This window comes from Sphaerodactylus townsendi, linkage group LG14, assembly GCF_021028975.2.
Source record: "Sphaerodactylus townsendi isolate TG3544 linkage group LG14, MPM_Stown_v2.3, whole genome shotgun sequence".
In the NCBI taxonomy this organism is placed as follows: Eukaryota; Metazoa; Chordata; class Lepidosauria; order Squamata; family Sphaerodactylidae; genus Sphaerodactylus; species Sphaerodactylus townsendi.
In genome coordinates, this window is record NC_059438.1 from 6,207,696 (window position 1) to 6,230,498 (window position 22,803).

At 44.2% G+C, this 22,803-nt stretch overlaps 1 protein-coding gene across 1 annotated transcript in view; it reads left to right on the plus strand.

Moving 5' to 3' along the window:
• Window positions 1-22,803, plus strand: part of LOC125443503 (c-Maf inducing protein) — a 149,697-nt gene that overhangs the window by 71,003 nt on the left and 55,891 nt on the right. Inside the window, exon 3 of the mRNA XM_048515673.1 lies at window positions 12,980-13,030. Within this exon, the coding sequence (XP_048371630.1) occupies window positions 12,980-13,030 (51 nt within the window). The remainder of the gene's footprint in view (window positions 1-12,979; window positions 13,031-22,803) is intronic.

The following is a 22,803-nucleotide window of genomic DNA, read 5'->3' on the forward strand; positions in this document are numbered from 1 at the left end:
CAATTTTAAAGTCACAGCTCTGATGTGTGCATTGAAGAGCGCATCCGTTTGTTGTTTCATGTTCTCTATTATAGGTATTGATTTTATGTGGACAGATATTTTGTCTCATGATGAATGGGCCAATCTGAAAGTTGCTTCTATTTTTGTTTTTGAATCACCCAAAAAGATGGGCGGATTCGAACCTCACAAAATTAAGCAATGGATTAAGGCAGAAGTTTGCACTCATTCTAGCTGTAAAGATGTCATTCCATGTCATCTTGTGAGGAGCAGCATCTTGCTGGGAATGTTCCCAGAGTTTGTGCTCTGGAACATTTCTTAGGCCTATTGAGCCTCATTGTTGTCCTGCATAACCATGAAGAATACTCAAGCACAGAGCAGCATTTCCAAAACTAGGATCCACTAAACTGCATGCGCATGACATCAGAGTCACATGACAGGAAGCCAGAGTTATGGCGTTATCAGTATTAAGACCAGCAACAGACCAGGAAAGACTGGAGGAAGAAAATACAGGCTAAGAGCACCGGTTGTGAGGAACAAGTCAAGTGTTTGAAGAACTTTCTCTGCCACTGAGTGATCGTGTTCTCACCATGTGAAGAGGAGCAAGGGGTATGTGATGCTGCTGTAGTATAACCATGTGAACTAGCAAGAGGAAGCCAACAACAACAACAACAGTAAATACTAGCTCTAGAGAGGCATGCAACCCATCTGAGGATCCTGAACTTATTGGCTGAAGACCACTGCTCTGGAACACACCCAAACACTAGCCTGTGGTTACACATTGCAGGGGAAGATTGATGATGGGGACCAGTTGCGTCCCCCCATTGCTGATCATCTTTTTGAGGAACTTCCGATATGTGTCTGAGGAAAACCAGGATACAGATCTGGAACAGAGGTGAAAAACTACTGCATTAAAACAAAGAGCAGCAACTCTTCATGCTGTTAAAAATTGTCAGTTGTAATCAAGATTTCAGATTTGCAACCAATTCAGTTCAGAGTTACTACTGTTTTTGTCTTTGCTCCAAAGAACCTGCTGGAGGGCAGCTTACAAAGTAAAACATGATTTTTAAAATTCACGTTAAAACCACTAAAAGATTTTAAAAAACCAGAGCAAAAACCAGCATAAAGCATTTTTCACAAGTCTCAACAAATGGTTCTCAGGCTAGGAGACAATACAAGCAATTTCAAAAGAACCACTCCTTACTAAATCTGTTGCATAAGAAAACGCTCTGGATAGAATTAAAAAATACATAATGAAATAGAGGGATTATATTGCGCCACTTTTTGAATTCCTGGTTCCACTGAATTCTCATGTTCTGTTCTAATAGTTTTTTAAAGGGGGCATTTTACTTTCGATAATGGTAACAACCCTGTGTCTAAAGTTCCTTGCCAAGCATAAAGGCATCTTGGCAAGCTGCGTAGATTTTTATCTGCTCTGGCCTGCCATAGTTAGTTTTGCTTAGCTTTTTTAGTACTGCATAGCAAATTAATAACATTTGTGAGAAATGGGGAACGATTTGCTTGCTTGTTGTTTTTCCTTTTGAAGATCTGAAATCATAATATTGTTTCAACAGATCCGATAACAGCATAGAAAAGCATCTGGGCTCCCATGAATGTTTATGTTGGATCTTTGTAGCCGGGCCCTAGTCAGGGTACTTCACTGGTGCGAAATACCAGGCCTCCCAGCTCAGACACAGTCGCTCCTGTATGTTTTCAGTAAGAGCTGTTACGTCTGGATTTGTAATGCGTGACTGGCTGTGGATGCAACAGAAGAATGGATTTCCCATGCAAGTGGGTTCTGTTGGATTCAGTCCCAACGTTTGACAAACCCAGAGGTAGCGCACTAAAATAGAAGGCAATTAACTTGGGGAATTCTGTTGGAAAAGCTATATTTAAGTCAGGACACAATAAAGAAAGTAATCAGGCAAAAGGTACGCTAGGAGAAGAATGCAGAGTGTTCTGTTTTGCTTTTTTGGTACAAAAAGGGGGAGGGGTAAGGTGTACCTGAAAGCCCAGCAGACTGCAAGCTCTTATCAGCATTTTGTGTTTGTGTACAAATCTCAGCTGTGCTTTGTTATTTTTCTAAAGATCTACTTCTAATTTCCCTGCAAGAAAATTGAAACTGAAAACTTAGTGAGAAGTAGGCTGAAAAAGAGGCCTATTCATTTTTTCTTTTCAGATTGTGAGATATTTCAGATTGCCTTATGAATTCGGAAGGAGCCTTCTGCTCTTGGAAGGGCTGTGTCACACCTCATGGCAGAACACAGCAAGGGAAACTATCGCCAAAATATTATTATTAATATATCAAGGCAGGGCTGCAGCAGAGCACCTGTTAACGCAGGCACGAGGGATCCCAGGTTCTATCCCCAGCACCTCTAGTTAAAGGACCTTGGGTTGTAGCTGATATGAAAAACCTCTTCCTGAGCTGCTGCTAGTCAAGAGTGACTTTGGTTGCAGTCGCACATGGATTGTCACAAGTTGTTTTGAAAATGGATTTTTCTGTGCAGACCTCACAAGCCAGTGAGGTGTGGGTGTGCTTGATAGGCAAGTGCTCTAATTCTAATTTATGCCAATAAAGCCTCATTCATTCATTCATTCATTCATTCATTCATTCATTCATTCATTCATTCATTCATTAGAATTGGGATTCTCAAAGTGGGCAGTACTGTTCCCCGGGGTGTGTGTGTGAAAAGAGAAGGGGGGGGGCAGTAGGGTGGTGGCTCAAGGATTCCTGAGCCACCTAGTGAGAAAAAAGGTCTTGTCTTTCCATCCTGGTGATGGAAAGTTTTAAAGGAAAAGCAGCAGCACTCTCCTCAGTCTGTAGCCTGGGTTGGGAGGGGGAGCCAAGCCCCATCGCCGCTACTTTGCAAGGCAAGATTTTTTTTCATCAGCACTTTTCTTGCTGTGTAGCCTGGGAGGAGGAGAGCTGAGGCAAAGAACCCTATCACTGCTGCTTTGCAAGGCAAGCTTCTTCTTTTTTTTGGAACAGGACTCTTTGCGTTGTGTAGCGGGCAAGGAGCGAAGGCAAAAAGCCAGCAAAAGCATCTTTACATAGAGCAGGGCTTCAGTGCAGTCATCTACTTCTTCCCCAGCAGAGAAACAGACTGAAAATTATTGAATATGGCGATCTAGGACTTCCTATTGGTGCCTTGCGGCCTGATATTGGGAAGCTGATATCCCTACACATCCAGTGTGTTTCTTTAACTGCATTGGAAATAGTTCAGTACCACAAACTGTAATTAACCTGATGGCCATGTTTTGAACGAGGCCTTCCTTACTTGAATGGAATTCTACTAAACCGTACACGTTAAGTGCTTAATAAAAATCAGTAAGCGATATTTATGAGTCTTGTGCCCCACCACCCAACCAGATCACCTTCACTTCCTGCTCAATCAAGTAGCAAGTGAGATGTGGCCCTGCTCAGAAGTTAGTTGTTTTGCTCTCACAGCTCCCCCAAACCCTTTATAAGATGGTTTCAGAGGCTTTCCCCTGCCACAGCCTCCTGATCCCTGACCTCTTCCTCTAGTTTGTTGCTAGGAAAAACATCAGAGGGGTGTTTCATAGCATGAGCCACAGCATGTAGATGGGAAATCAAAGCGAACCTTTATTATAGTGGTACAGTTCTCCAATAAATATAGATTACAGGACTAGGGCAAAGATTAAGGCTTCTGTCACACATGTTGGATAACGCACTGTCAGTGAACTTTCACTGAACTATAGTGGTTGTACACAAGTGGATTTTAGCTGTTTCACACAGGAAATTTCCAGTTGTAAATAATTGCCGAAGTACATTGAAAGTGCATTATCCAGTGTGGGTGAAAGCAGTTTAAGAAAAGAAAAGAAATGTGGAAAGATCGCTAACCTACTTGAAATTTATGAATCCTGAGTATATGATCCCCCTCCCTAGTTGTTCGATTCCAGTGGGTATACTCAGAAAGAGAATGCTGTCTGCACACAGTCACACACCCTGTAGTAGTACACACATTCACAGAATGGACAGCTCCTTTTCAGGTCACTTTACTCCCCCCCATCCCCCCCACCCCACCAATGTGTTTAAGTTCAACCAATTTGGGTTCTATCAGAAACAGCTTACCAGAACCTACTGAGCCAATTGTGAGGCACTAACAAATCAACAAGAACCCATGTTTTCACTCCTGACTCTGAAACTACACCAGGATGGGTATTTCCCCAGCCTTGATACTGTCAGAAACGAGTCAGTTTTCATAAATGCCCCCCCCCTTCCACTCTCCTCCCTGATGATATTATCCATGGACAAGGGAAAATCAAACAATATGTTATTTTCTGCCTGTTTTTTCTTGAGTTATTGTTGAGAGGCGAGACCCATCAGAAATGCTGTTTTTAGTTCAATGTTTGCTTAAAGCAGGTTCCAAATTGGACCAGGCAAGTTCTGCCTTATGGTGTTGCTATTTTTTTAGCCTATTCCTGGCAATCAGGTGTACCCGGGAGGAAAAACAAACAGGACCAAAAAAAAACCCCTGATAAGGATTACAATGGCTGGAGATAATATGCAGGTTACCTTTCTAAAAACAACAGGGTGATTTCTTTTTGTCAAGGGGATCTTCTGCGGAAAATCTAGAAGAGAGGTTTGACCAGATTAGGAATGCAGTGATGGGTGATTTTTGTTTCCTGTTCTTTTAAAGCATTATTTTTGCACCTGTTTCTATTTTAGGCTTGAGTCATGATATCCACCTTTCAGAGTTTCCTTCCTTTGTGTCCAAAATATCCTTTTCAAGATAAACTAGCAATTCACTAGGGCTCACCCAAGCAAATTAGCCTGGGGGAGAGGAGGTTGTTAAATATAGGGGTTTATTTCTTACTCTGAAGAGCAATACTGTTTCCTTTTTTTCCAAGTCATGCAAGTTTCATAGTAAAACTGTATTTTGAAAGAAAAACAAATTTCACAATTCTTAGTATGCTTCAGTCTAAGACATTTCCTCTTTCTCTGATCATTGACATATATAAGGTATCCAAGATGAGCATTGAACACAGTTCTTGGTGTTCATGGGTTTCCAAACTTTTCTTATAACGAAAGCTACTTTTGACTAATGAAAAATACCCTGAGCTACTCCCAACCCAGCATGCTACCAAATTTTCTTTTATCCCAGGAACAGAAAGTGGGCTAGGAAGAGCACAAGAAATGCAGCATCAGCTGAGCAGCTCAGAGAAAAATCCTACAAAATATATGCTATTGCTTCTTCTTGATCTTCTTAAGAAAGCCCGAGGCATATCTTTTCTCAGTCTTTTCCTGGGCCTTGTCGTTGGCTATTGGCTCATAAGCTACCTGTTGGAGATACCTATACTAAATTATAGCAAATATAAAAATTGGCGTACAAAACAATCTCAAAGTTTATGGTAACCCAGAAAGATTATGGATTCTAGAAACCATGACTAAGCCCAGGGGTATCCATTTGCCCCAGAATGCCCACAGTCCATATATGCCCAGAGGCGTAGCTCCAGGGGGACGATGGGGGGCATGACGCACCAGGCGTGCCCCTCTGTGGGGGGCGTGGTGAGGGCATTCTGTGGGCATTCCGAGGCAGGATGGGGCGGAGGATGCACCAGTGCACTGGGTGCTTTCCCCCCTTGCTACGTCTCTGTATATGCCCTCTAGCTTTGTGGATATAAACTGCCAGGTTGGTGTTGCAGCTGCAAACATGATGAAGCAGCTGGAGGCTGAGCCAAAGCAGTTCACAGAAAAATGTGTCTGCTTTCTGACAGCTGATTCACCCTCTTGAAGACTGAGATTGTTCAGATGGCAAATGTGAAAGGAGCTGTAGCAATGATGACTCTGTTCTTTGTAACAGCATATTCTCTTCCCAAGCCAGTTGTCAGGCTCCTCTTGAATAATACAAACATCTGCAGAAACCGACGCTATACATAACAGGCCTTAGGTTCTAGCAACAGGACATATTGGCTGGCAGGCCTGTAACTTTATGGGATTCACTTGGTCAGTTCCCAACAGTCCTGATCTTCAGTCTTACAGGGCTGGAACCAGGAAACCTGCAGGTTAGACACCAGTTCCTTCTTTTTTCCAGCTCAGGAGAGCACTACCACAGATAGTCCAAAGCCCTTGGATGCAAATGCTGCAGACTGCAAATCTCTTGATCGTGGGAGTCCATACCTAGGCACTGCGTGTGCAGAAATTGAGGAAAAACCACAATTTATGTATGATTCTGTACATGTCTGACAGGGGGACCCCAAATCCAAGCCTTTGTACTCTAATGTTTGAATAAGCTTTGAGAGGCTAACAAACTGAAGCAGTACCCTGAGCCTGTCCCAAGAGTCTCCTTACAAAGAACAAGTCCAGCTTCACCGTCTCCGTTCTTCATGCCAAAAGTCAATCAGATGTCTTGGTGCTGTGCTCAATTCACCATCTTGGAGAAATAAGCCTGCCTCCCTCTCTAGGATGTGATGCTTCAGTCCCTGACTGTTCTGTCTTGTGCACTGTTGGATTCCCCTTTTCTCAACTCGCAGAGTCAGCTCCGAGCTGCCCCAAGCCAAGTCTGACTGGCAAGCTGCCCAGACTTCCTGGTGAGGCCAATTCTGCCAAATGCAGAGTGTGTCTCCTTCAGTGCAGTATAACTCTGGTTCCATGAATAATTTGAAATTACGGGCAAAGGCCTCTGTGATGAACACCTTCTTGTTTTGTGAATAAATATATGCACAAACTACTGTTTATTTCTTCCTTTCTTTCTGAGGCATATCTTACTGCCACCATCCTTCCTAGTCCTATTACATAAAAGACTAGCCATGGTGGCGACGACTCACTTGCAGCCAATTGCCACGCATTACTCAATTCTAGCCAATTGCCATACACGTGTGGCTTGGGGGTGGGGCTTGCACAGAACAGGTGAAAAAACAACACAAACAAATCAGCGGAATGTAACAGTTACTCTCTTGTGCACCTGTCTTTCTCCCCACTGCTAAATAATTAGTCACTGTACCATCTGCAGCTGCCTGAGGAGGAGCAGGTGTCGGCCACTCGCTGTGGGAGGGTCGGGACTGCTGATGTCTGTAGCTGTGCTGTTAACCGTTATTGGCAGTACAGGCCACCAATCTGGGAAGAGGTGTTCAGGAAGAAGAGGAGGCATCTAGTAGTATGGGGCCAAGAGGGGAGGAAAGGCAAGAGAGGTTGGTGTAAGGGTTTCAATGGTGTTGATGTTCAGAACAGCCGCCTGGCCTTGACTGAATTCCAAAATCCAGGCGATGGGCCAGCATCTGCGGCGGAGACTCTGGTGGAGGCCTTATCTCTTCGAGGGAGATGAGAATACCGTTCCCATGAGAAACCGGGAGGGGGGATGGGATGGACAGAGTTATAACCTGTGTTTCTGGCGGGAGACTTTATTCCTGCCACGTCGTGTACGTGAGCTTTCTAGGATGTCTGAATAAACGGTCTTTTACACCAAAAAGCCTTTTATTTCTGCTTCTATGGAATTCCTTACATTGTGGCAGGAATCCTAATTCGTCTATCTTCCCAGTGTAGTGGACCTCTGGTGTCTCGGCATGGAGAGGTTGAATATTCCTGAAACTGTGGATGCTGTAGCCCCCAAAGAGGGTCCAGCTTCTGGATTTGGAGGAACCGGCGGGAGAACGGTCTCTGGTAACTCTTTCCGTCCACCATTAATACGAAGCCTCCCCTTACTGGGGACGCAGGGATCGAGCCATCATGTGGACTTGCATGAGTCGCTTTCTGGGGCGCTTCGTCTATGGACCGCAGCTCTGTGTGGATCGGATACCTACCCGCTTCCGTGTGGATTACAAACCCCAGATGCAACCTGTCACAGAGGAGATGGCCTGACCACTTTCGCGGCAACCAGGAGTCAATTGATTGACCAATTCTGGACTTATTTCGCGATGCTCCCAAGAATCCACCATGGCATAGCACTGGGGCCTGTCCTAAGACCACCAAAATTTTATCGAGGATTGGGAGGGGTATCCACAGCTTCCAATCGAATCCCCAGATCCCGGATCAGCAGTTGCACCGAAAATTTCGTGGAGCCGGTGGACACGCAGGTGCTGAATTCGGCGAGGAATCCTAAGAGAGCCTGCCTTCTCATCCTGACCTATTTCCCTCCCGCCAAAAGAGAGCTGGGATGAGAAGGCTGGCCTGCTTCCGCGAAGATGCCAGCTTTATGGAGCCCGTGAACGCCAGCTATGGAAGAGGAACGGTATTTGCTAAGCGTGAAAACCTGCAAAAGGGACCGGAACAGCAGCTAAAGAAATCCAACTCTTTAACTGGACCGCCAAGGCAGACGCTAAACCGGCAATATATGCAGAATCTATCGGGTCCATGATAAGGTCCTGGAACACTCCAAAATGGACTTAGATAACGCTAAAACGCATATTGGCACAAAGTGAACTAACTGCAAACTATCAACGAGATGAACTGGCCAAACTGGAACGAGAAAGCAGCTTTGCATGCTAATCAAGATGCCTTTGACTCGCCAAGGAAAGGGACTTAGCCGCTGAGCTGAGGAAGCAGCGGACAAGATGCCCCAAGCTTGAGTCTACGCCGCTACCGCACGGGCTAAACGCCAGTTACGCCAGTCCTGCTACGACTCGCCACCTTCCAAAGGCCTGCTCCCCACTCAGAGCACCAGCGCCGCACCTGTGCCTCCACCTCCAATCGATTCGCTCTCAAGGCCGCCGCCTTCAACCTATGCGCATCCTCACAGTTCCGGGGCGAGGAGATACTACAGACCTCCGATACCTGCCCGCTTCGATGGGACCGCTTCCAAAACTCCTACTTCATCCTGCAACTCGATGTCTACATGGGAGGGACTATGACGACGAAATTTGTACCCGGTCTGAACGCTGAAAAATACGGGACATCGGTTCCGCCTTTGGATGGAGTTTCACTGGTTTGTAAACTCTTTTGACCTGCAAGGGGATGATACTCAGACGGTGCTCATGTTCCTCCAAGCTTTAAGGGCCCGCCTTCCAAGATCCGATGCTGAAAAATGAAGCCATCCTACCATTAAATCTATTCAGCAAGGCAACTGCTCTGCTCAATTTGCCCGGATTATGGCGGGCGGCTGCCTCGACCCTCTCCTGAGTGGCCTGGAGCTACAAATGTGAATACTTCTCGATGCCGCATCGCAACCTGCCAGAACGGTGTTCCTTATTCGGATCCACGGCACACTATTGCTGAATGGATCGAATTGGGATCTCAAGTGGCGCCTCGCTTTGGATTACGCTACCGGGGCTTCACGCCACCCGCTGCTACCACCTCTTACTCGCAGAAGTCAAGCCCAGCAGTCTCTACTGAAACCACCTCCGGAGCCAGCCGCTTGGGATTGTGCCTTTACTGCGGAGGACCGGGTCATCTAGCTGCCAACTACCCGAAGAAGCGTTGAATCCTCCAGAGTTTCAACAGTGGATTTCATCTCTGGCCGTATTGGAAAACAGTCCAGACCATGCCTTTACAACAAGCTAAAGATTCCTAAAAGCTTCAAGCGGATAAGCACCGCCTGATTTCCCTTTACGGTGGGCCTGGGTATATTTGTCTACCAAGAATCTCTGTGAGACGACATAAATTTTCAAAACTGGCAAAAGATATCCCGCGGACCTTTTAAGATTACTAAAGTGATTAATGATGTCACTGCCCGTTAGACTTGCCTAATTCTCAAGCAATATCCATCCTGTCTTTTCATTTCCAGTTTACTCCCCGCCTCGACATGCCCGCGCACTACCTCCTATATACCCCCCGACTATAATTGATGGCCACAAGCATTACGAAATTGACGCCATCCTGGACTCTCGCTTTAATCGCAAACGCCTGCAATATTTTAGTCTGGGTGGTGATATTCCTGGGTATAATCAATGGGTCTATTCAAAATATTGACGCCTTCCCTTTATTTCTGCTTTCCAACGCACCTTTCCGCACAAACCTGTGGGAGAAGTTTTTCTTAAAGAGGTGCAGAGTGTAAGCGCTTTCAATGGTGTTGATGTTCAGAAACAGCCGCCTTGACTGGAATTCAAAATCCGGCCAAGGCCAGCATCTGGCATGGAGACTCTGGTGGAGGCCTTATCTCTTCGAGGGAGATGAGAACACCGTTCCCATGAGAAACCGGGAGGGGGGATGGGATGGACAGAGTTATAACCTGTGTTTCTGGCGGGAGACTTTATTCCTGCCACGTCGTGTACGTGAGCTTTCTAGGATGTCTGAATAAACGGTCTTTTACACCAAAAAGCCTTTTATTTCTGCTTCTATGGAATTCCTTACAGTTGGCCCCCTGGATGGGCACTGTTAACCCACCAACAGTTTTCTAGAGCCTGTTGTATTTGTTCATACAATAGGCTTTACTGCTAGTGTTATATAAAGTACAAGACTGCGCAAAGAAATTGGTACAATGCACATAGAAGGCATTAGGAAACCAGAAGTGGAGTCAGATCCTAATATGGTCACAGAGATTTAAGGGAGTGAGAGAGAAGTGAAAGTCACCTCAGGCAGAAGTCAGTGCCTCACATTATTCAACTCATTGTAGGGAAAGGTTAAATTACTTTTTGTAACCATTAAGCTAGATGGGAAAAAATAAATAAAATTTTAATTTGTTCAAATTGACCTGGAATCCTGCACCAGTAACTTATGAGGGTTTTTTCCTCAAGACCACATAGGCCTTTATCATTCCATGGACTGGAAAATACCTCTGGATTTGTGTGAGTTTTTAAAAATTAATATACATTGTCTGCCTCTGTTGATGTACCAGGCAGCAGTATTTACCAGTGAATAATAAATGCCATTTAAAAACCTCCAGCAGAATCCAGGCACACAAACAAGGCACTTAGGAGAGTAACTCCTTTCCTGTGGTTAGAACTCGTGAACTCGGCTAACATTCTTGAGGTTTAGCAACTGAGAAGAAATTAGTTTTCCAACTCCCCTTGAGACTTGGAATGGCACCTCTTAGGTTGGAAGGCAGGGTTTACTGGGACTAGGCGACGCATGGCGGGGAGGGTAGAGTAGGTGGAATCTGTGGTCTCGCCCTGCAGCCTGGTGCAGGGTTCGTAGCCAACAGCAAATAAACCCTAAGCCACACTGAAAACAGTTTGCATTCTCTCGTCTCCCTCGCCTTTGGTTCTGGCATCTTACTCTAGATTTTTACCTCCTCCTTAGAGAACCTGACAAAGGCTCCTTTTGCACATGCAGAATAATGCACGTTCAATGCATTTTGCAGCTGTGTGGAATAGCCAAATCCACTTGCAAACAATTGTGGAAGTGGATTGAAAGTGCATTATTCTTCATGTGCGGAAGGGGCCCAAAAGAGTACCATTCTGAATCTTCGGGTTCCATAGTGAGACACAGCAACCCCAGTGGAAACAAAAGAATCATTGTATATGCAGATTTAATCATGAGAGTCTGTTGACCTTGCTCTGATTGTGGTTCAAAAACCATTGTTAGTTTGAGCACAGTTCTCTCTGCCTCAGTTTTATCCCATCCTTTCTCCAAGGCTCTCAAAATTGTCTTCTCCATACTGTGGCACACTAGTAAGTATACCACTGTGGCTGTTTACAGTAGTCAGAATACCGGCAGCTACTCTCCTGAAAGCACCTCATGGTGTTTTTGCGAGGATAAAATGGAGAAGAGGAGACTGCAGTGAGAAAAGTGGGGTATAAATAAAGTAAAACAAATACATGAATGCCCTGATAAGAGATCGGGACCTACAGTACTTCCTTCCAAAGCCATACCAAGCTAATTTTTATACTCCACAAGCCAGCAGGCTTGTAGAACGTCATTGTCATATTTTCCCCACCCATCCATTAAATTGCCCTTCAGTATCTTCCCATGGATAGCAGATACATCTTTGCAGAGACACCTCTGACAATCCTTACCCTCCTCCTTAAAAGGCAAGCCGAGCTGTAAGTGATTCTCTTCTGTGTGTTTTTTTTAATCTCACAAGCATGAATAATGCTGGATAAGAATAATGCAATTCCTTGGCAGCCTTAAAAATAACAAAAAAAACCCCCTTCTCCAATGATATCCTCCCCTCTGTCTAAAAGGCAGGCAATTCCCTTATTTATTTATTTTTAACCCATAATATGAATAAGGATGGTTAGGAATAATGCAGTACCTGTGCAACTTAAAAAAAATCCTCTTTTGACATCCCTCTCTCTTCTGTCTAAAAGTCACACCATCCCTTTCTGTTATGTTAATTTCTTATAGAGGAACTGGCCCTGTGTGGTCATATAAACATGAAAGAGTAACTAACCGGTACTCATGGCCATTACACTGTTTGCTGGTGTCCGTCCTTAGTGTCACCCCCCCAGGAAACATAAGCAGTAGGGTTTTTCCATGTTTAAAATAAAGCAGATTTTGTTTGTGCGAGGAATGGGTCGTTAATAGTCTGGGAACAAATGGAATAGGGAGCCATGTGGACGTGTGGTGGGTGAAACATGGTAAGATCTTGTTGTGGAAGCTGTGGTGTAGTTCAGTATCAGCTTCCCATGATCATGGCTTCTGTACGTAAACGTGCATTCAACAAACGTGATGGAAAGGCAAAGTTCAATGTATTCAAGTGGGGAGGGCAGTCCTGAAGGGCTGAGGAATTTAAGTTGAGGTTTGGTTGGATGAACAAGATACTTTCCTGATTGTCCACCCCTCCTTCCTTCCTCCCTCCCTCCCTCCCTCCCTCCCTCCCTCCCTTCTAATTAACATCTCTGCTTAGCTGCTGTTTTTGAAAATGAATCCGTTACAAAGCAAAATTGCTGCTGCTTAGAGTTTTTTAGAGAGATCCCTCCTCCATGACCAGGGAAGGACAAGCTTTGAAGCTCGTCAAGCCCATAGTGGATGTGGAAGGTTAATGGGTTCAAACAAATGAAACTTCGGGCTGCTTTCCAGACTTTAAAGACTTTAAAGGCCATGTGAGTGGCTTGTGTTTTGGATTAATGATGTGTAGCATTAGTGGAATCTAATGGTTGCATTTATGTTATTTATCTCTCTCTCTCTCTTTCTCTTTAATTGCAGGCTGCAAACAGTTACCTGAGGGACCAGTGGTTTCATTCCTTACAGTGGAAGGTAGGCCCCTTTGTCTTTTTGTCTTCTGTTTAAAAAAGAATTAAAATGTTTTTTTTATCATGTTTGCATTCTGTTCTTATCTGGGACTCCCATTGATCTGCTATCTAGGCCTGTGTTTGGGCTTCAGGTGATCCCAGATCATTCACTGAGCTCTGTATTCTTGTCATCTTTTTGCAATCTGTGGAATATCCAGGCAGAAGTTACTGACTAGCCCAAGAAGTTTTGCCACCCAAGGAGACAAATGCAAATGGCACCTTTCAAATAGTAAAATACCATGCTTTACTTGGGTGCCTTGAGACCTCCTTGTCCCTCAAGTTAGGCATTGAGAGCCAGTGTGGTGTAGTTGTTAGAGTGTCATATCTGGGAGGTATCTGTCCTGGGAATTCAAGGGTGACCTTGGGATTCAAGGGTGACCTTGAATCAATCACACATCCTCACCTTACCTCACAAGATTGCGCTGAGGATAAAGTGGAGGAGAATAATAGAAGCTCTTTTGGGTCCTTATTGGGGAGAAGGGGGACCCAGAAATGAGATAAATCTTTTTCACTCCAATGGCATCTTCAGCTGCCTCAGGTTGCCAGGACAATGTGGCCCAATCAGCTAAATGGAGCTCCTCAGCCAAAACACAGCAGGACCTCAGTCAGTTGTTTGATTTTCCCACCTGCCTGGTGTCATAACAACTGGGAGGGTTGAACCCAGCTGGCCACAAGCTGGTGGACTGTGCTTGATTTAGTAGGTCACACATCATCCAGACCCGCCTATAACAGACAACACTGCCTTATTCTGAGTCAAACTATCAGTCTGTCTGTCTCTGCTCTGACTGGGAGCATCTCTCCAGAATCTCAGGCAGAGGACAGTTTTCCCCAATATTTCATCCCTGAGATCCTTTTAACTGGAGGTGCCAGGGATTGATCTTCCGTTTGTTAAGTAGATGCTTCATCGTGGAGCCACAGACTTCCCCTGAAACATCTTGTTACAATCACAATATTATTGTTGATCTTTAGTGAACAAATTACTTGTACTGAATCAGCCCTAATTTTTCTTTCATCCCCGCCCCTCAATCGCTAAAAAATACTAGTAATAAAAAACATTATGGCTTCCCCTCCCCCACTTAAATCAAATCTGGTTTATCTTACATCTGGGTCTCTTGCGGCCAGCCAGCCAGCCAAGAGTGGTTTCTTTTAATATTTTGTGGCTGTTTAACTTCTGAGTGAGAGTTTCTGCTTAACATTGAGTTATTTATCTTGGAGGCTATTTGGCAGGGTTTCAGGGAACTTACAGCAAACGCAAAGTCAAAGACAGGGCATTAAGTTGAGAGATTCCAGAGTGCTTCTAAGAAGAAACCATGTGCATGTTAGAGGTTTGGAATTTCACTCCTGAACGCATTTGGTTAACTCTGCGAGCCTCCGTTGAATGCTTAGCTGCTTCTGAGAGAAATTGGCAGAGATGAGAAGTCTCAGCATCAAATCAGGGGAATGAATTCTGGGTTCAGAAATAATTTTCTAGCCTTTGAGATGGCCTACTTGCTTTCAAGTCTCCTGCTGAGTCCAGGACAAATGGAGGGAAAACCCAGTTTTGCAGTTCTGCTCCTAGGGATGAAAGCATTCTTCTTTCCTGGCTGCAGCATTGAGCTGAGATTTTTCTTCCCAGCAGTTATAGAAAAACAAAAGAGTTCTGAACTTCTGGAAACAAATAGGAAAAGTTTGCATTTGTAGAGGACGGAAGCTAGTCTGGTTCTCCATCTCTGTGGTGCAGGCTGTCTTTCCCTTGTGTGTCCATTTAGGTAGCTACAGTGCTTCGTTTGATATTCAGTGTGCCAACTGGATTGCAGTTTAAAAAAACACTTTATTGAAAAGAGATAAAATGATAATATTTACAATGGGACCTAGTAAAGAAATAGCAGGAGAAACTTCTCCTTTGTTACAGTAATTCACATAGGACTAACAGTTCCAATGAAAGCAAATACTTATTCAACCCAAAGAAAAAAGATAAGAAAAGTCACATTTGGTGCTGTTTATACAGAGGTAATTAAGTTTCCATGATATTTGTTCTTAAATTAACTACCTTTATCTTTAAAGAAGGCAAAATCACTTAGAATAACATTATTTCAGTATTTCTTAAGATGCTACTAATATTATCTTATTTACAAATTCGTTCTTATGTAAATACTGTATTAATGGTTTCCAAACGCTTGTGTAAGGATCTAGATTTTCTTCATTGAGTAATGTCGTCAATTTATCCGTAATTCTGTATCTTCTGGTGATGGAAACAAACAGAAAAAGTTGCATTTGTAGAGGAGGGAAATTAGTCTAGTTCTAGATCTCTATGGCGCAAGCAGTCTTTCCTTTGCACTGTCCATTTAGGTAGCTACTGTGCTTAGTTTGATATTCAGTGTGCCAACTGGATTGCATTTGAGCAGCCCCCCCACTCCTCCCCATTGCCATTTTTCCTTGCTGCTGCTCTGATGTGGCAAAAAGTGGAAGGGACGGTTGCATGGTCCATCAAAAGTGAGAAGCAATGCAAGATAATATGGTACAACCAAAGGTTCTGCAGCCATTCATGGTTGCTGCACGAGCTTGCTGAAATCATGCTCCCCAGGAATGTTCTGATCCTTCCAGCTCAGCGATGAGCGGGTTATACATGTCTGGGGAAATCAGCACACGACATCAGCATTTAACTATCACTTAAAACATAAGTAATCTGAATCTGCCTCTTAGCTAGTGTTGCCAGTACTAACCCAGTAAACGTTGGGAGATTTCGAGGGCAACGTTAAGGTTTCATAACATTGGCTGCAGTTTCAGTTCACTTTTTAAAAATTGACTGTTTTCTTTTTCGGAAAGCAAAAGCTTAAGAACATAAGAGCCTGCTGGATCAGACCAGAGTCCATCTAGTCCAGCACTCTGCTACTCGCAGTGGCCCACCAGTTACTTTTGGGAGCTCACATGCAGGTTGTGAAAACAATGGCCTTCTGCTGCTGCTGTTCCTGAGCACTTGGTCTGCTTAGTCAACTCCCTGTTGGATTTTGCTAGTGCCAGCCCACTCAGTCATGAAAGAGTTAACTTGCTGTGTGTTTGATTGCTGTAACCGGATTAGTTAGATTACCTGGAATTTAGGGTCCTTTCTGGAATGTAGGTGTCTCTTGCCTAATTAGTAAAATGCTTGCTTGACCATTGGATGTTCAGGAAGATGTGCCTTGAGTCACGTAGGCAAAAGGAGGAGATTTGAGTGGAAGTTTATTGCTCTTTGTCCACCCCACACATTCTCTTTAGTCTTCTTACTGTCTAGTTAAGATGTAAATAGGATGCATCTTAGATAGTTATTAAAAATATTTTATTGTTTTCATCCATGCATACCTTCCCTGTCTAGTCTTATTTAGCAAAGCTTTTTTTAATAAACTCACAGCGTGTCTCCTCCGTTGCACACTCTTACTCTGCTAATTATGAATATAAATTATAAATATTAATAACACACTCCCTTTTATATAAGTTGTACAAGACATCCCACAGATTATGGGTAAGATCTGGATTGGCTTTTACCAGTCCCATGAGCTAAGAGTAGCATGCAAAACTGCCTAACCTTTTGCACACTAGAGATTCTTGACTGGAGAGCTTTTCTGAGCCTGGTTTTTGGCTACTAGCTCAAAGATTGCACACAGCTCCCTAGAGTTTTTCTCAAAATAATTTTTTGTGGCTCCTTGTATGTTGTTCTGTGTCTGGAGACTTGGATGGCAATGTAGCTAAATGGTTTTGAACTTGGCATGTTTTTAGCAAAGAAATCCTCCCTGTTGAACATGCCCATTTCGACCCAGAAGTCAAAACATACAAATACTGTGCTCAGTTAAGAGCCTGTTTTTGTAACCAAAAGAGTTAGAGTGGTTAGAGTCTCAGACTTGGGTCTGAGAGATCTAAGTTTGAGTCCTCATTCTGCCACAGAAGCTCTCCGGGTGACTTTTGGTTAGTCAGTGTAACATAACAGGGATTGTTACGACAATAAAATGCAAGAGGAGAGAATGGTGCTATAAACCACTTGGGGTCCCCAGTTGGGGAGAAAAGAATTGGTCTGATATAACTCTCCATTGTGGACATAACACCTCATTGTTGAAGTTTTACTGGGCAGCTTCAGTTCATAGATTCTTTTTTTGCATGGCTTCTCAGACAGTATCCCTTCCCTCCTCCCCTCCCTACCTTCCCCCCCCCCAGGGTGGGTGGGCCACAACCAGATGCCAGGCTCCCTCCCTCTCCCTCCCCCCAAGGTGGACAGGTCACAACCAAATGCCGGGGGCCCCTTCCTCCCTCCCTTCCCTTTTATGTATAAATTAATAAAAGGGCACTCCCCTGTAGGTACATCCAAGCATTTAGCTGTACCAAAATTTGTTCTTTGGACCTTATCCACATTCAGAAGGGGAACCAAGACTCCAGAGCCCAAAGTGAAGAGTCCAGACACTCAGAGTTACCAGCAGAAGTTTAGCATGTTCATCTTCTCACTTGCAAACGGGTAAGGATGTCTCAGTAGAGGCTGTAGCAAAGCCTTTCCATGAAGCACCTTGTGGCGTTATCACCGTGACAACAGTTATAAATAGGGCTGTTAAATAAGTGGAGGTTTGTATATTTTAAAAAACCCACAAAACCCTTAAATGACATCAGAGGCGCTTGCGGCCTTTCAGTCTGGGTGAAAAATATGTCTTCAAAATCCTTGGGCTCAAAAGAATTGGTCTGACATAACTCTTCACTGTGAACATAACACCTCATCATTGAGCATAATACTTTGCTGTAGTTTTACTGGGCAAATTCAGTTCAGGAATTTTTCTTCAGAAAGTATCCATCAGGAAAATAGTCATTCCTGAACTTCAGACCTCAGAGCCGTGTTTGGGACCTGTTGACATGGTCAGTAGTGCATACCCTAGAAGTCTGGCTGCTCCACATGATCTGAGAGGTCTTGCAGCATCTCAGAAGACAATGCTGCTTCATATCTGGACATATTATCCCAGGGGTAGGGAACCTTTAACACTCAAAGAGCCATTTGGACCCGTTTTCCACGGGAAAAGAAAACACTTGGAGCCGCAAATAATTTTTGACATTTAAAATAAAGATAACACTATATATATAGGGGTTTTTTTAACCTTTTACTCCGCTCATTCTGAGAAGCGCATGGATGCGCCTGCCCTGCTACACACTGCAGTAGGCTGGCAAGGATGAAGCCAGGTGGCTCGGGCTCCCTCAGCCAGTCCGCCGGGAAAGTGCCCACCCTGCTCCAATGGGGCGGGCGAGAGGGGAAGCCCGCGGCGCGGCCCAGCCGACCATGGGCAGTTGGTGTGCCTGCCCTGCTTCCTGCAGGGCACTGTGGCACTGTGGAGCCACAGTGCAAGGGCAGAAGAGCCGCATGCGGCTCTCGAGCCGCAGGTTCCCTACCCCTGTATTATCCCATAACTGAGAGGTGTACACTTATTCCAATCATGTTGGAATGGATCGAAACAATCCTCTAAGTTCAGGGATCTCTGAGGTTTTCCATCCACCACTCGATCAATCACCTTGCTGAAGAATGTTTGTTTATAAAAGTTCTAGATCCTGAATGCAACATGTACTGACTATAACAGATTTCTGCTACATGTGTTAATGCCTTGTTACTTAAACTGTTTTGGGCTCACCCACATTAAAAAAGGCACAACAGGGTATTTTTTAAATCCTTTACTCTCTTGTGTAGGCTTGGTCAATACCCTAAAAATTCTCTATCATTCTGATTCTGATTTATTAGGGCATAACATTATCTGTATGCCCGAATAAGACAAATAACATATACAGATGTACCCGAATATTCGGGTCCGTCTGATTTTTTTGGTATTTTTTGTATTTTTTCGCAGTTTGGTCTGCAGGGGGCGCATTTTAAAGATAGTGGCACCAAAATTTCAGGGTATCATCCAGAGACTGTCCTGATTATACCACCTGAGTTTGGTAAGTTTGGTTCAGGGTGGCCAAAGTTATGGACCCCCAAAGGGGGGTGCCCCATCCCCCATTGTTTCCAATGGGAGCTAACAGGAGATGGGAGCTACCCCTGACAGGCACACCAGGATATTGCCCAAGATTCTCTGTTCTGCAGTGCCTTGGCACCATTGTAGCCAATTGGGAATTTCTTAGTGTGTAAGCAGGCTGCACATTTTTGAAGATAGAGGCACCAGACTTTCAAGGTGGCTCCAGGAGGCCCTCCTGGTAATAGCATTCAGGCTTGGCGAACTTTGCTTCTGGGGGTTCAATTTTATGGGACTGTAGGTCCTAATTTTATAGGAATGTAGGTCCCAGTTTTATGGGACCTAGTAGGAATGTAGTTACATGAACTCTGTTGATGGATAAACTTCCATAACAAATATACCTAAGATTAGGGAGATGGATGAAACCTTCCCTTCGCTTCTGATTTTTTTTAAAGAAAGCTGGTGTGAAGGAAGGTGAAGGAAAAGAGATTCCACCTAAACATCAGGAAAAACTTCCTGACAGTAAGGGCTGTTCAACAGTGGAATGCACTTACTCGGTGTGTGGTGGAGTCTCCTTCTTTGAAGGTTTTTAAACAGAGGCTGGATGGCCATCTGTCAGGAGTGCTTTGATCATGTGTTCCTGCATTGCAGGGGGTTGGACTTGATGGCCCTTGGGGTCTTTTCCAATTCTGTGATTCTATGATTCATTGAGTGCTTGGGCAGTATGTCGTAATACACACATTTATTTGGGAGTAAGTTACATTGGGTTGGGTGAGAAAAAACTGCATGTGTCGCTCAATGGAGTGCCACTTGCTCACATTGTGCCTTCCATCTTTGAAAGAGAATGTTCAAAGAATGTTCCTTTTATGCATTTGGGGATTTGTAAGGGTTGCTGCGATAACATTGTTCCATTTTCCTATGACGGATGCTCCCACCTTGTTGATAATTTAAACAAGGCCTGCTTCATGGAAAACCTATTTCCTTAGAAAAGAGCTCACTTCGCATGACATTTGCTTATTGCAGATTTTAGATTGGAGCCCTCTGGGATAGGGAGGGATAAAAATATGAAAAATAAATCAATAAATCCAGTCAGCTTTTCTCATGGCGGAAAGGGAAGGAATGGTCTCTTCTGACCACCAAAGGAGGCGGACTGTAGTAATGAGGAGTGAATGAAAAAAATGAATTGGATCTAACCCTTTATTTGATATGATTCTTGCCTTTGAGCAAACCCTTATGATGTATTGTCGAAGGCTTTCACGGCTGGATTAAAGTGGTTCTGGTGGGTTTTCTGGGCTGTGTGGCCGTGGTCTGGAAGATCTTGTTCCTAACGTTTCGCCTTCATCTGTGGCTGGCTTCTTCAGAGGTGTATCACAGAGATAAGTCTGTTATACACTGTGTCTAGTGAGAAGGGAATGTTTAGTGGGGTATATATTGTCCATGTCCCCAGGTGGGGAACCAATCAGTAAGTGTTTTGAAAAAGGTTTTGACAAAGGCAGCTGGTAAAAATGAATGATAATTTCCATAATCATTCAGGACTATATTCTAGTGTGGAAGCATACGATTTTCTCAACCGCTGTACCTCATCTGACCATACTATCATCTTTGTGCTGGGCCGAGTTTAGCTCCATAGGCTTTTCGGTGGGCCCTTCAATTATCTGCAAACCCTGCGATGGGCAGTTGCCCAGACTTCTTGAGCTCTATCACCAGCTGTGGGGCAAAGGAAAAATAGCCTGGCAAATCAGGATATCCTGCCCACCTCTGGGCGTATATAGGTCAGGGGGAGTTATGTTTTTAAACCTAGGGTAGTTTGCACAGTTGACGTGCACTTCGTCACGTACTGTGCATTTTATGTCATGTTGGGATGATCTGTTCCACTTTCATGTGCTGTGCTGCTGAGCCCTTAATGCCTTAACGTGCTCCAAGAAAATAGAGCTGCCTCTAACCATGTGTTTTTTGGGAATTGCCAACTGATAGGCAGCTGGGACATCCCTGCTTCCCACCATTCAGTTAAGAAGCAGCTGTTCTGCATAGCTGTGGTGATCAGCTGATGGAGAACGTGAAAAAGTTCCAGGTTTCTAGGTCACGGTGGCCGCTCACTCAGGTTATACATATTCTATTGTAATTTTATACGACCATCCCTTTTCTTCTAGGCTTGTTGACAGTTGCCTCTAGGAGAGTTGTTTTAGTAAATTCTTGAGAATTACAAATTGTACTTGCCTTTTTCTGCAAAGGAGGGTGCCTCACACATACAAAGGTTTTGTTTGTATTAATTGCAGGCTAACTATAAGTAATAGAATGAGCGGAATTCTTGGCTTGAACTTCATTCAGTAATGGCTTTGCTTGGGCCACCCATTAGATATCTAAGCCTGTTATCTGCCATCTGTAACAAAGAGTTGCTGACCTACCATGCAAAGATATCAGGTCATGGAACTGAGGCCCCTTCCGCACACGCAAAATAATGCGTTTTCAAGCCACTTTCACAACTATTTGCAAGTGGATTTTGCTATTCCGCACAGCTTCAAAGAGCACTGAAAGCAGTTTGAAAGTACATTATTTTGCATGTGCGGAATGAGCCTGAGACTGGGGAATTTCCTCTCCAAGGGACATTAGACTGTACCCCTCTGTCACTGTCTTCCCCCAGTGGGTGAATACTTTTTTTGGTTCGTTTCATGTTCCCCTATTGACCCCCCTTTCTGTTTATTTTACTTTAATTAATCTTATTTTCTATATAACTTGATGGTTTTAAATACCTTTTTAACTACTAATTCCCCATTTTTTTGCTGGCAAGTAATAGCTGACTTAAGGCTGACTTAAACCATAAGGATTTCAAGGACAAGCTGGAATGGGTCCAGAGGAGGGCAGCCCAAATGGTAAAAGGTCTGGAATTCATGCCCTACAAGGAGAGACATAGAGAGCTGGGTGAAGTTTGGTGAAGAGAAAGTTAAGAAGTGACATGATAGCCATATGTTTAGCTATTTGAAGGGATGTCATGTTGGTGAGGGAGCAAGCTTGTTTTCTGCTGCTCCAGAGACTAGGACCAGGAGTAGTGGGTTCAAGATGAAGGAAAAGAGATTCCACCTAAACATCAGAAAAAAGTTCCTGACAGTAAGGACTGTTTGACAGTGGGATGCACTACCTCAGAGTGTGGTGGAGTCTCCTTCTTTGGAGGTTTTTAAAGAGAGGCTGGATGGCCATCTGTCAAGAGTGTGTTGATTATGTGTTCCTGCACTGCAGGGGATTGGACTTGATGGCCCTTGGGGTCTTTTCCAACTCTTATGATTCTATGATTCCAAGGCAACAGATGTTGGGAAGTAGTTTACCATTGTCTCTCTCCAGATTATGCCCCTGGTATTTCTTGGTGGTCTCCCATCCATATGCTTGCCAGGGTTGAAGCTGAGAGTGTGTGACTGGCCCAAGGGCACCCAACGTCCATGGTGTGAGTGTAGATCTGAACTTGTGTTTCCCAGATCCTCGTCTGACACCTTAACCACTATATTAACCACTATCCTCCTTGATCTGAGATTGCAAATGCCTTAGCAGACCAGGTGCTCGTGAGCAGCAGCAGCAGAAGGCCATTGATTTCACATCCTGCATGTGAGCTTCCAAAGGCACCTGGTGGGCCACTGCGAGTAGCAGAGTGCTGGACTAGATGGACTCTGGTCTGATCCAGCAGGCTCTTTCTTATGTTCTTATATATCATGCTGGTTCTTTATTTGCCACTTTGAGGGCTTCCAATTGAATGGGAAAATGGGATACAAAAATTTAAAATGAATACAGCTTATTTAATTTTTTGAAAAAAAATAGTTTATGA